General features: G+C 31.1%; 1 protein-coding gene across 1 annotated transcript in view; it reads right to left on the bottom strand.

Annotated features, from left to right (window-relative positions):
• Positions 1–3,686: 3,686 nt before the first annotated feature.
• LOC143249889 (ecto-NOX disulfide-thiol exchanger 2-like) overlaps positions 3,687–13,973 on the bottom strand; it is a 43,597-nt gene continuing 33,310 nt past the window's right edge. Inside the window, exons 11-13 of the mRNA XM_076500485.1 lie at positions 13,134–13,360; positions 7,632–7,842; positions 3,687–4,343 (exon numbers count right to left, since the gene is read on the bottom strand). Of these exons, the coding sequence (XP_076356600.1) occupies positions 4,135–4,343; positions 7,632–7,842; positions 13,134–13,360 (647 nt within the window). The 3' untranslated portion in view covers positions 3,687–4,134. The remainder of the gene's footprint in view (positions 4,344–7,631; positions 7,843–13,133; positions 13,361–13,973) is intronic.

Here is a 13,973-nt window from a genome sequence, read left to right as displayed (position 1 = left end):
TATCTTCTTAGTATCTCTTAACTTCTTGGTAAAAACGAGTCTTTAAAGAACAACGTCAAAATACACGTAGTACCAAAACTTGAATTACAAAGTTATCTCATTTAATATAATGTATTCAATTTTGACTATACTGTAAGATCATCGGTGCAACTTACATTGTTGACAATAACCTACAATATAGCTTTGGTTTTGACAAAAATCATCCCAAAACGAACAAAATTAGTTGTATTCATCTATTAGTAAGTCGCTGTCATTATCAATGTTTCTCATAACTGGTTAAAGAAATCTGACGTTACACACACAAATCAGAGAAATATCAAATACCCCAAATTACGTTTTTTTCTCTTCTGTTATTGGATTTTTATTTTTCCTTCATTAATGGTAAGCACTGTAATTCTACCTTACCAACGCGGTCTAACAACGCTAGAAACCGTGTTTCGATACCTGTGGTGAGCAGAGCGTTCATAGCCACTTGTTTATCACTATGCTTAACTGCAAGCAAACAAAAATTCTAGTTATTGTTTACTTAAAATGTTGCTTTGAATAATATTTATGCAAACCCTGTAAATAATTTAAGCTGGATATTTCAGATATATAAGTTATTATTGAAAGATGGATGGATAGCATGAGGTACGTATTGGTGAAGTTTTATTTGCTCCTTTATCAGTAATGTTTGATCAGCCACCTGAACATGCTTCTGAATGTTTACAATATATTTTAAGTATATTAATACCATGTTGTAATATTGAGCATGTAGCTTTCTCTGTTTGTCTCGCATGTTATTTATTTACCCGGAATAAACTAATGTTTTACTTATTTCAATAATACGTATCATTCCACAATCATTTCCGGCAAGTTGTTTTTTGTATTGTATTGTTTGTTTGTATCTACATCACCAACAAAACCAACATTAAAAGTTAACATAACGTCTTAGGTTACTCTTCCCAGTCTCATATTATTTGATTAATACGTATATTTTACAGCTAATAGCCAATAAAACCATACTAAAACACAGGGGAACGTGTGCCAACATATTTTTTTGTTAATTAGTCAAACAATTCACTTTTTAAAGTAATTGTGTAACGTGCCTTGGCTTTTTGAGATCCTGAGAAAGTAAAACCTAAATTGCCTTTGTGGTACACTGTCTATACGTTTTAACATCAATTTCGCTGGTATCATATGTTTAGAAGATAAAATTGAGGAGATACGAAAACTGAAACCAGCAACAACCCACGTCTTTGTCACCTTTCGCTGTCTGCAGTCAAAAGTGGGAAGGTGGTTGCTCACAAGTAGAATGGGGGTAAGCAGTAAAACTATCCTTGTACGAGTAGTTTGTTCTCCATCAATATGTTCACGTACTACTTTTCTAAACCTGTATTTTTCTCATAGCAAAGCCACATCGGGCTATCTGCTCAGCCCACCGAGGGGAATCGAACCGCTCATTTTAGCATTGTAATCCGGAGACATACCGCTGTACTAGCGAGGGGGGCATGCTAAACCTAACCCTTACTCTCGCATGTTATTTATTTACCCGGAATAAACTAATGTTTTACTTATTTCAATAATACGTATCATTCCATTAGTATTGCTCCCATCCTCCGTCCTACTACTTGGATCTTCAATGTTATGAAAAAAGAAACCAGAGAAGGCTCTTCTATGAGGAATGTGATACAAACACATTAGTCCACCCATATAATGTATAAAATTGTCCAAATAATGAAGTTTATTTCCTTTCTAATATTTTTATAATACTATTTTACTATATATTATAAATCTGTCATTATTTCTAAATTTAAGGAAGAACATTTATATTTATAATCAAATAATATTCATCAAAACCAATAAAAATCAATTTATGAACGAATGTATTTGTATTTGATATTAAAAATTGTATGTTGCTACAAACTATCTAAGAAGCTGTAAGTATGTAGTACTCTGTACGACATACGTTGGTACATTATTATTTGGAGAAATAAGTCCATATGTTTCAAATAATTTCTTCTGTCATATATATTATTATTATTATTAATTACCTTAACAGTGTGCTTCAATATATGATTTGGATAAATTATCAATCTGTAGAACTGCAGGATAAATGCTTCTAATATAATTACTTATTACTAGATTACTAATGGCAATTAAATCGTAAATATATATACAAGTTAAGGAAAATAATTCTGGATTTATTATTATTAAAACTGAATTTGCATGAAGAATTTACACCTATAACATAAAATTATAAAAAACGATCATATGCTTGCCTTGAATAATATACTCAGTAAACAATTATCAATTAACTTAATAAAAACGTAATTAAGACAAAACTTCTAAAACTTTAGTGATTATTCTGTTTAAAAAGTTCAGTCAACATTTGAGAAAAACACTTCATGATGTAACTTTAAAAAATAATAAATGTTATTCAAATATTTTTACAACTGTTTAACTTCCATTGGGAATCCAGCAATATTTTTAATGTTCTGAAAATAATGTTTACATGTCCAGTTACTCAACTTTGCAGTGTTGAATCTCCTTCATGAAGTAAATGAATGACATACCTATTTCGTCTCCAACTGTTCCAACAACAATGGACCTCCCAAAGAAAGACTTAACATCTATTATCAGATGACAAAAATGCCATTCTCGTATCCCTAAATATGTGTATGTGTGTCTATATGAGATACATCTGATACAATTCTTTTTTAAACTTCAATCAAGAAAACATTCCCACATCCACATGTACAAATTGACATTTCCTTAGTCTTCCAAATTGTCATAAAATAATTTACAAATACTCGTGAAAAGAAATTAATTTTTGCTCCCTTTTTACCCTCGTAAGTAATTTAGTTTTTATCAGTTTATATAAGTATCTGATTTCACTTATTCCTTAATGTACATGAGTCAATTTTCTTCATAGATTGCACTGTAATTGTTGAAAATAATTCTGTATCACTTCATAACTAAATATATGATATCTGTGAAAGTCCTATCACACTAGTCTTTCAATGTTCATGCTTTAAACGAAAGTTAAGAAACAACTTCACACAGAGTCACAAGTAATAAGTAGCACTTACTTAATATTTAATTACACGTTAAAAATAAATGATCAAACCATATAGCTTGTATTGTGAAGTTATTTAAGTAACTTTTAAGCATCAGAACTTACTCATACTGACAAAATATTTCACAGATGATGTTTTAGTCTACCCAGAAACATGCAGGTCATCACTGAAATATGAAAAATGAAATAAATGCCTGGAACTCATTATATTTCAAATAGAATTTGGAAGAAAATAATGTACAAGAAATAATTTAGCATAATATCACTACCACCATTTAAAAACAATGTTTATTTTTCTGCTGTTTCAGGCATGATTTATCTTTTCTGTTTGCAGGCACACAAACACAGAACGATCATTGTGATTAACATGGCTTATAGGTATCAAATTATTGTCATTATGTCTGAAATGTTGTATCAATAAATCATTCTGGGTATCACATGTTTTGCACACATAATCAGATACAACTTTTCTGAAACATTACAAAAACAATTATTGTTTTCAAACAGTCATGATATTATAATGTATCATTCATCCTTTACCATAAATGTTATGGTTAATATTTCACAATGTATTGTACTTGTCAACTATAATAATACAACCTAAAAAAAACCATCACTCATGAGAACCTACACAGAATATGTTTTATTTGGTGATATCATTACAAATGTCAGTCAATGGAAATATTTCTCCTGCTTATAACAATTCTGATGGAAAATTATTTTTAAAAAATATTGGCATAATTTTTTTTGTATATCATTAACAGAAGAAAATACGAAACAAAATTATGATAAACACCAGACACAACATCAAAAAATACACTTATGTTAATGACATGTATTTTGCAAATACTACAAACACCTTCATCTGAGCTAAGACTACACATTCAAACTAGATTACAAAAAAGCTGCTCACATTTTAGCAAAAAACTACTGAAAAAAATGTTTAGCAAAACAAAACAAAAATTCAAATGAAATCTCATTTGAACTTATTTTATTCAGCTTAAACACTATTCTAATTCTAAGTTGTTTTGTTTTACAGAAAACAAAGTGGAACACACACAAAACTTTAAAGATCACTATTTCTCCTCAAAGCCACAAAAAGTCCATTTTCTTTCAAGACTAGCTCCAACTCCTGAGAGTTCTTGCTTAAACACAAGAGGAAACTTCGTCAGAAGCATCTCAACATCTCTGGGCTGCAACAATACCTCCAGCTGTTTCAAATATGACCAGATGTAGTCAACACTTGCTCCAAATGGATGCACATGAAGGAAGGTGCTAATAAGCCCTGCAACATAAATAATTTAACAGAAGTTTTGTACATAATTTCATAATTATCAATAAAAAAAGTTCAATAAAATTTGAGGCAGACATATTAGAAATTCATTTCTTACTTTTTAGGATTCAAAATAAAGGTTAAACATGACTATTCTTGCATTCCTATACACAAGTTAGAATCATTTACAAAATTAAACTGGATACTGGAATACTAATGCATTTAAATACACAAACTATAAACATATATATTCAACAAAAAGTTCTGAATGAATGAACTTTTATTAGTATAATACTCAGATATAGATCATATAGTACACCTATATTAATCATAGTTTGAAAAAAAATGTGCAAACATGACTTCACTCTGTAAAATAAAACTTAACTATACTTACAAATGTCTTCAAGTGTGATATTTCTATTAAATTGTTAAGACACCAGAAATTTACTGAATTATTTAGACATATCTCACTTAAAACGTTTGAAACTGGATATTTTATGAATACAAGTAACTCATCTACAATGATACAGTCCTGCTAATTTAGTAAACTTCACAAAAGTTGTTTTTTTTAATAATGGATCTTTCATAATTAAGCTATGCAGATTTTGAAAATAATATTCATTTTTTTCTTTCACATAACGATTCTTTTAACAAATTAGGAAGAAAATAAAAACTCTTACTTAAATCAAATTATTAATTCATTTACCACAATGAATATTTTTAAATATTATGTTTGGGTTCTAGAATCATTGATAAGACATTGCAAATGGTCTACAGAAATGTATAGTCAGTGTTTGTCAACATTTTAAGCATAACATAATGTAACATGATTTTACTGAAAATTATTCGTTGATGTTAAAATACATGTGATGTTTTGTGAGAAGTCTGTATGTGATGAAGAAAAACAGATATTTTTAGATTCAGCAAACAGGAATTACTGTAAAACATAAAAAGTCAAGATTATAAGACCATCACAGTTCTGTGTAATTTATCTAACTAAAAAGTTAAAACACTTAATAGCTTATATTGCAGGCCTGGCATGGCCAAGTATGTTAAGGCGTTGACTCGTAATCCGAGGGTCACTGGTTCAAATCCCGGTCAAATATGCTCGTCCTTTCAGCCGTGCAGGCATTATAAGTGACGGTCAATCCTACTATTTGTTGGTAAAAGAGTAGCTTAAGAGTTGTTGGTGGGTGGTGATGACTAGCTGCCTTCCCTCTAGTCTTACACTGCTGAATTAGGGACAACTAGCACAGATAACCCTTGAGTAGCTTTGCATGAAATTCAAAACAAAACAAAAAAAGCTTAGATTGTCATTTTATAAGAGTCTCAAATTGTAGATGATTTAGTGTGCTCTTCCATTAAATATCATATTTTTGTGACCATGTCAGTATTTAACTGGAATTCATAATGTTTCTAAACATTATATTCTAAAAAAAAAACAAATATGATTTATGGTTAATGTTTTTTCTGGTTATTTCAGACCTCAAACAATAAATAATAACTAGACTTCATACCCATGATTTTTGTGTCATCACAAAAGCTACATTACATCAAACTTACTGACCCAGATCCTGATGAGATAGGACTGAAATAATGCAACTAGAAACTGAGACGTTATAACCTTATTCACACTTTGGCAACAAGCTGGTTATAACCACTCCTTATTCTGTCAATCCACAATTGTACATCTATAAAATCTTATAAGCCAATGTACCCAACCACTAGTTCTTACATTTAAAACAATTTTTTCAACATCTTCAAATGTATGGCTAAAGATTCTGACTACACCACCAGCTTTGGTGTTATTTTCTCTACAAGTTTTTCCTGACAGAAACAATATTCACTACATCAAACAACAACAACAATGCAACATCTTCAGCCTCCTCAAATATCACCTAAATTACAGTTGTATTTTAATTGAAAAAATAACAGTAACCATGGGGGTTCCTTCTCCATCCACAAGAGACAGTTATTCATGCAGTAATTGAAAGTAAACTTATTATGTATATATTATGTTGACCAAATTTACAGATAATACCATTATAACATCAATAAATTGCCATATGAAAGTTGAAAGTTCAACCTCTAACAAAGATGAAATCCAGTAATCATTTTCACAGATAAAGTAAGATCATGCCATCCCTTTGTTGATATGGTAACATAGCAAAATACCAATTCAATTTATTGATATCTACGTATCAAAACACAGTCTACAAGGATAATACATCTAAGCTACAAATCTAGTCACATTCAGTCAGATCATATCTTCTCTAATTAGTTGTCTCCAGATAAAATAACTTTCTTAACAATATTGATTTAAGTGTCTACTATACCAAATGAATTTTTGTAAAAAGAAAACTTTGTTGTTTGAAAACAATTTTACTTATTTAATTATACTCAAATTTCTGTTAGAAGTATAACAACCCTATTTTATATTAAAATTTATTTATAACCTTTTACCATATACAAGGTTGGTTACAATGGCTAAACAAAAATGACAGTTAAGTAATGATTTGTTTGTTTGTTTGTTTGTTTTTGAATTTCATGCAAAGCAACACAAGGGCTATCTGTGGTAGCTGTCCATAAGTTAGAAATGTAAAACTAGAGGGAAGGCAGCCAGTCATCACCACCTCTTGCACTACTCTTTCACCAACAAATAGTGGGATTGACTGTCAATATATTACTCCCATGGATGAAAAGGAGAGTATGTTTGGTGTGACAGGGATTAAGAGTCAAATGCCCTAACCACCTGTCCATGCCGGGCCATTAAGTAATGAAAATAACTGTATGTAGCAAATTACTTATCAGTAAAACACAATGTATATGAATGTCTACAAACAGAAATATCAAAATAACCTGTTCAATAAAGCCTGGGCTAAATTAATCATATACACACATATTACACTGTACTAAATTTATATACTTATCTAACAGCTGTCCTTACTATTTGTTCCACTACTTAGTTCATTTTACTAATTAAATTTTTTTTTTAAATAAATAACACGATGCATAATACCCTTAAAGAGAAGATGAGCTTCTAATAAAACTATTCTTAAAGTTGAAGAATTTTGAAAAGTTTTTATAATCTAAAACTAGTGATTATTTTTACTTTATTACAACAATGTTATTTGTGTTTGAAAAACCTGACAGTTAGCATTTTATCAAATTAAAGGATATTACAGTTCAACAAAACATAATCCACTTAACATCTGCTTACTCAGAAAGCTAAACAGAGTACATAATACATGTAAAGGTTTTACGCATTTTATCATCTTGTTTCATACAAAAATATCTCACCAATCAGGCGAGCATCTTTCTCTGTGATCTCCAAAGATAGAGCAGAAGAAGAGATCTCTTCCAGCAAGGATTCTTCATTCTCTGATTCCCCATCAGTTTTTTCATGATCAGTATGAGTGATGTTAGCTACTTCTTCCTGTCCTAGATCACTTTCTTGCTTTTCAGTATCATCTGATTTTTTAACTTTTACTTTTTTGATCAGTTTCTGAAGCTATAAATAAAAGACAATGGATTAGAAATGTGTTTATAAACTACCATAATCCAAAATAATAACAATTCAGAACTATCACAGTACTTGTGCTATATTAGTTTCCATGAAAGGATAAATAGGTTTAACACTAGCAAGTTTCAGTATCTTAAGCTAATTAAAAAACCTGCATTTTGTTTAGTTTTCAACAAAGTTATTCACTTATTCAATACAAAATATATATGTTTATTTAGTAATGAAAATCTCCAATTTCCAGTTATGTGCACATCCAGTCTTCACACAAATTCTGAAATCATCAACTGCTTCCCATGAACCCCTTCTAGAGTGGCAATCCACCAGGCTTCTTTTATTTCTCTGACAGTTTTAATTTTGAAATTGGTTTCACTGCTAATAAGAATCACAACATTAAAAGAATGACTAGAATGGTTAAAATGTTGGGCAACAGGAAGGTTGATTTCAGTGTTAATATTAGATTTATGGGTATGGAAACTTTCCACAAGAGTCATCTGGGGTCTGTCCTATACACTGGTTATTGCATTTTTTATACTGCACGAGAGACTGGTTCTGTGCTAGAAATTTTCAAGTGTTTTTGGTCATATATATCAGAAAAAGAATGAGTAGTTTTACAAAATTGTATGTCAAACAATAGGCTTTATTACATGAATGACAACTACTCTTTACTAAGGTGTAATACATTTTTGTGAACGTGGATATCTTTAAGACTTTCACTCATTTGGATGCAGTCAATGGGAAATTCATGAACACGGTAATTCTTTGTTTAGTGTTGTGTGTGTTTGTGTTTGGTGGCAGCTTTTATAGGGGAGATATCATGGCCTGTCAGCAGATTTTCTGTACAAGTCAATGTGTAAAATTTCATCATTTAAAAAGACAGTGACATTGAGAAAGTTAACTTGGATAAGGGAGCAATCAATGGTAAACTTGATTGTCTCGTGAGAGGTTTTATTGCCATAAGAAATACTCATCAACTCTTTCAATATGGGCTCGATCAATTTCACAAAAATATGAATATTTTCAGTGAAGTGCTAATAACAAACTAAAAAAAATTGTTTGTAAAGTATTTTTTTTACTAACCTATGTGCAAAGTGATATGTATGTGAAGATTAAAAATATTTTTCTTCATCTCAAAAACCTCTAAATTTCATTTGTGTAATTACTAATACTTCCTAAATGTGTTTCAAATATATGTTTTCAATAAAACTTCATATTTTATGTTATTTTCTCAACCATAACTCTATACAAGGATGGTCAATGTGACTGACCTCATAACCATCAAAATAAAAAGTCAAACCTAAATTATCTGTTTTCTTTTTAGAATAACTTCAAGCTGCACCATAAAAATACACTCATTTATCCTGAGTAGCTGTAAACTCACAACAGTATTCATCTATTTGCACTTAAATGTTATTGTTTTATTGCCCTTAACTGTGTCTAGTTACTATTCATGTCATTATAAGCTGTAAATCATTTCAAGAATATGTAGCTCATGTTATTCTTTCAAAGTACTTTATCCATGTATGTCTCATTTGTATGTTTTCATTATATTATTATTTACCTAATCTAACTTTAACTAACCTAAAGAGATCCTATTTTTACATAATAATTACTTTTATAATAATAAATAAAGAATAAACACAAAAAACAAGAAATAAAGTACTCAGTTAGGTCTTTTCTTTTTGGTATTAATTATCATTGACAGTTAACTTTTTTATATAAATGGTAGTAATGCACTAAATACTTTTTATTTAATTAAATAATGCACCAAAGAATGATAGAATAATAATGTGCAGAAAGTTGGAAATATACTTTAACGATCACAATTTCTCTGGCTTTGACAAATCCCGATGAGACACATGGGTGTGGCAAGATGTATATCATTTTCTATTTAATTGCTCTGTAACCATACACAATTAAAAACTATAAAAATTGTGGTTAGTCTGAACAATGACTATTATATAATAACTAATTTATGTTAAATTTTGCAGTTATTGGAGAAGCAATGAATAAAATAAAGAGGGGAATCCAAAGAAAATATGTCACAATTCTCACACTTAGGAAAATTTAGGATCTTTTAAAATATTGCCTCATAAAATTAAGAACTTAAAACATAAATATTACTAAAATATGGATTATTGACTGCTATTTTATGTTATAATAATTGTCATAACTGAAAAAAAATAGTAGTTTAAGTTTTAAATGCAAGTCACTGAAACTTCATGACGTGTAGTAAAAGATGCCAATGGTTATTGGGTAGCAATTCAGAACCAGCTATCTGAATGAAAAATATGTCAATTATGTAACATTTCCATTTATGAGGTTTTACAGGGCTTTTTTATGGCCCATACATATACTGACATAGTTGGAGCCATTTTGGCAACTGTTTCAATTTTAGTTTAATGCGAATGTTAAATTTAGTTGCATTTAGAAATGATAGTTTATCTTCAGTTTGGTTACATAACTGTGTGTGAATCTTAAGCTGTGTAGTTCAACAGTTGTGAACTGGCTCTTGTTGCATTACTGCATGAAGTTACTGGAACCTTTAAAAAAGTTGTACTCGTTGTTTTGATTGAGAATGATTACATCTTGTTGTGTACCAAACATTCTAGGATTTGGTGAAGCCAGAAATACACATTTAAACTATAGTTTGAGTTAGTTAGATAAACAGCTAGGTCTAGATTGCATTATTGTGAACTTAGCTATAAAGTGTGTATTGCTGAAACTTTTTAAAGTAAAATTATCACACACTGTATTTTGGTAATTTTTGGTGATTAACTACATAATGAAGATTTCTGTATATGCTTGTCTTTGATTTGATTTGATTACATTATTTTGAAATAAATGGATTGCATGCTGTTTGTTTATTGTTGAAGTTTATCTTCAACAAGTCACAGACATCTACTGCAAAGAATCCAGCCCACCAACACTGGTGAGCCAACTAGGATTATCATGTGGTAAACAGTGGAAAATACAGCGTGAATGATAGCTGAAGGTGGAATACATACACGAATGTAGTGGCAACAAAAATATGGCAGATAACTCACAAACAAACAAGATGATTATTTACAGCTCTGCAAGCAACAACTGTGATAACCAACAATGAAATAAACTTTTGTGAACTTTTGTTTAATATATTATTTTAAAACAAGTGAACTGTGTGCTGTTTATTCATTGCTGAAATTTATTGCCAACAAGTCACAGACACATACTATATAGAATCAAGTTCATTCATTCATATGGAAACCGATATCATTTTAGTACTGCAAAACTTGCGGGTGGAGTTCATTATCAAATGCAAAGCTGGATACAGATATGACATAGGTGACAAGGTCAATTACCTTCTGAGATTCTGATGGTTCAAAAAAGGTTGAGAATAGATTTCAGGATGTAAAGTCAATCGTCCTGTGAAATACACTGCTGACCAAAATTTTAAGGCAAATGAACATAAAGAAAAAATATGCATTTTGCATTGTCAGACTCAACCATTTATTTGAGTAGAACTTTGAAAGATGAAAATAAGAAAAGGGAAAATAAAAACGTTTTTAGCATTTTATAGGGAAAATGTGAACACTATTAAATTAGCCTGAATACTAGCTGGTCAAATGTTTTAGACAATACTGAAACGAAGCATTAATAACATGTAATGAAATTTAGTCATTTGTGTTCAAGCATTAGCATTGTCAACATCTCCCACTGACATCTCCTGTGTTATACTGGGTAAAAACATGGCAAAGCCTAAAAAGTTGACAGAGTTTCAACGTGGCAGAATTGTCGAGCTGCAAAAGCAAGGTCTCTCTCAATGTGTCATCACTGATGAGAGTGGACATAGTAAAACTGCTGTTGCAAATTTCTTAAAAGACCCTGAGGGATACGGAATGAGAATTTCATGTGGTCGCCCCAAGACAATTTTGCTGGCATTTAGCAAGAGGATCCAAATGGTTGTTTGGTAACACACCAGCTGATCGTCGAACCAGATTAAGGCCTATAAGGACACAGAATGCAGCTCAAAAACAATAAAATGGCATTGATGAGACAAAGGGTTTAAAAACATCTTCAAAGGCCATGCCTCCTTACACATCATGAAACAGCTCAGTTGAACTTTGCTGAAAAGCACCAAACATGGGATGTAGAGAAGTGGAAAAAAGATTTTGTTCTCTGATGAGAAAATATTTAACCTGGATGGTCCAGAGGGCTTACAACGTTACTGGCACGATATGGATATCCCACCAAAGACATTTTATATATGACACATCATGATCTGGGGTGCTTTCTCTTTCCATAGAACAATGGAGCTTCAGGTTATACAAGGGCGTCAAACAGCAGCTGGCTACATTGGCATCTTCGAGAGAACATCTTTCTTCAGTAAAGGCTCTTGCTTGTGTGGAAATGATTGGATCTTTCAGCAGGATAATGCTCCAAACCACAATGCCTGCAGGACAAAGGACGTTTTCATGACGAATAATGTGATTCTTCTGGACCATCCACATGTTACCTCAAACTAAACCCCACTGAAAATGTTTGGGGGTGGATGGCAAGGTAAGTCTACAGAAATGGACATCAATTCCAAACAGTGGACGATCTTGATGAAGCTATCTTCACCACTTGGAATAACATTCCCGCTAGCCTTCTACAAATGCTGATACAGACCATGCAACTCACTACTGAGACCTCTTGTTGGGCATCTCCTAACCTGTTTAGGACTTCTTTTTGGTATGGTCTTAAACTTTTGACCAGTTAGTATTTAGACTAATTTCATCATGTTCACATTTTCCTATTAAATGCTAAAAGGTTTTTTTATTTTCATCTTCCCATTTCATATTTTCATCTTTCAAAGCTCTACTCAAATAAATGGTTGAGTCTAACAACAGAAAATGCATATTTTTTCTTTATGTTCATTGGCCTTAAGATTTTGGCCAGCAGTGTATTAATGTAAAGAGAAGGAACATCCATTGTTCACAGAAGGCTGTTAATGCAGCAAATGTCAACTGGTATAAGTTCCTCTGTGATATTAAGAAAATGAGCCATGTTCTTTATGAACAAAGAGAGAGTATAGAGAATACCTTTTATGTTGCAATCCACAAAAGAAGGAAGTTTCCCAGTAGCCATGTTTGTATTAAACACTGTGGGTTAGCCACAATCATAAAGATAAAATCTACCTAGATAAGCTTGTCTGTATATCAAGTACTAAAAGAGTCTTTGTTAATTTTCTAATTTTGGAAGAGTTCTTTAAGTTTATTAATGAATATTTTAGCAAACAGAGTTACAGTTTCTCCACAAACCTTCAAAATCTCTTCCTCATCTCTCTTCTTCTGTTGTGCAGCTGCTAAAAGGTTTTGCTGCATCCCTTGCATAGCCTGCTGGATCATCTTTAGTTGCTTCTCCCTGGAGTCCTGATCTTGTCGTCCATCTGCTTTTAAAACTTCAACTTCATTCTTATAAGCATCTAGCTGACAGCGAAGAGAATCGTTTTCTTCTTTTAAGTTGTTTACCAACTGGTTAGTTACGTCTGTAAAGAAAAAGGATTTTATAAGTGTATAGCCAACTACAAAAATTCTACTTTATTAGTGAATACCATGTTGCTTTGAACAATATATATCACACCTGAAAAAATATTTACAGCACTTAAAATAAATATTTAAAAATGACCTTGTTCCCTTACAGTTACTGCTTTCAAGATGTAACATGCTACTTGCATCAGTTTCAATAAATCTCTTAAGTTAAAAGCAGGCCAAGTTACTACATGTATGATTAAAGTTATGCTAGGATTGATCAAGTTTCAACGATCTCTACTTTAACCCTATTGTTACAGATCATGGATCAAAAGCCATGTCCTCATGTTTGTTGGCTTTTATTCAAAAGTTTATTTAACTAATATTTAATGAATTTATGTCATGAGGTTTGTATCAAACTGTAGACTGTAATACAAGTTTTCATATTACACATTAGTTAATTTTTCAACTAAAATGTAATATTCAAAAAAAAATTAACTTAAACATCAATTTTTGTGTGTCACGTGGTATACTGAATGCAGCACTGGTTGAAATTAGATGTTTCTGATGTCAGAATACAAAGTCTATAGTTTTGTATGAAATAAGAATGCAAAATATTCATATTTAAAA

Source organism: Tachypleus tridentatus, chromosome 1, assembly GCF_004210375.1.
Source record: "Tachypleus tridentatus isolate NWPU-2018 chromosome 1, ASM421037v1, whole genome shotgun sequence".
Lineage (NCBI taxonomy): Eukaryota > Metazoa > Arthropoda > Merostomata > Xiphosura > Limulidae > Tachypleus > Tachypleus tridentatus.
The sequence above is the reverse complement of the archived record's forward strand: the minus strand, read 5'-3'. Positions and strand labels throughout refer to the sequence as shown.